Source organism: Acanthamoeba castellanii (genome assembly GCF_000313135.1).
Source record: "Acanthamoeba castellanii str. Neff unplaced genomic scaffold scf7180000084580, whole genome shotgun sequence".
Taxonomy (NCBI): domain Eukaryota; phylum Discosea; order Longamoebia; family Acanthamoebidae; genus Acanthamoeba; species Acanthamoeba castellanii.
The window spans coordinates 5,902-6,868 of NW_004457416.1; the positions used below are offsets into that span (position 1 = coordinate 5,902).

The 967-nt window shown below is 65.5% G+C and overlaps 1 protein-coding gene across 1 annotated transcript in view; it reads left to right on the top strand.

Annotated features, from left to right (window-relative positions):
* The window catches only part of ACA1_046970 (FGGAP repeat domain containing protein), a gene marked incomplete at both ends in the record, with an annotated part of 8,592 nt that overhangs the window by 5,698 nt on the left and 1,927 nt on the right, over nt 1-967 (top strand). Inside the window, one exon of the mRNA XM_004338343.1 lies at nt 75-894. Coding sequence (XP_004338391.1) covers nt 75-894 — 820 coding nt within the window. The remainder of the gene's footprint in view (nt 1-74; nt 895-967) is intronic.

Consider the following 967-nt stretch of genomic DNA (forward strand, 5'->3'; position numbering starts at 1 on the left):
CAGAACATCCACGCGACGATCGACGACAACGACGAGCTCGACGAGCTGCACGAGGACAACAACCACGCCTACAGCCTCTTGTTCCACGACATGGCCAACAGCGGCTACACGCTCCAGACCCTGCGGCTCGACCCCACGATCGGACTGAGCCCGGTGATGGCGAGCGACGGGAGCGGGTTGACGATCGGGTACCACGTGACGGCGACGGTGCTGGGCGACACGTTCACGCGGGCCAACGTGCTCGTGCAGCTGTGGCACGGCGGCGTGGGCGCCACGGGCCGGCTCATCGGCACGGTGCTGGTGCCGCGCGTGAACGGCTCGACGACCGAGACCAAGAGGTCCGAGGTGTCGGTCTTCTGGGCGACGCGCAACCCGGCGCTGTTCGGCAAGCAGGAGCTGCACGCCGTCATCCTGCACTCGGGCTTCTCGACCGAGGCCGCCAACGTGATCTCGCACGTGTCGCGCACGGTGAGCGTGGCGTGCTACGGGCGCGTGGACGCGTGCGGGGTGTGCGGCGGCAACAACGGGACGTGCGACGGGTGCGACGGGGTGCCGCTGTCGGGCAAGGCGGTGGACGCGTGCGGGGTGTGCGGCGGCAACGGATCGACGTGCTGCATTCCCAAGCCAGCGCAGGCCCAGCGGCACTACGTGCGCATCGACCACCACCACAACAGCATCGACAACGGTGGGTCGTCGTCATCGTGGTCGTCGATGGTGACGCGGGCGAGCGTGGGCGACCTGGTGGTGTGGGAGAACCTGCTCGACCGGGAGGTGGAGATCATGGGCGGGGCCTACGACTACAAGGGCGCGCCCGCGGTCGAGCTGTCGCGTTTTACGGCCCAGCCTGACAACAGCGATCAGCTTGCCGACCGTGGCATTGACACCTTCCTTGCGGTGCACCCCCATCCCACGCTATCTAATCCTATCATATTCTTTTTCTTTTTCTTTTTCTTATCTTTATTCTTTT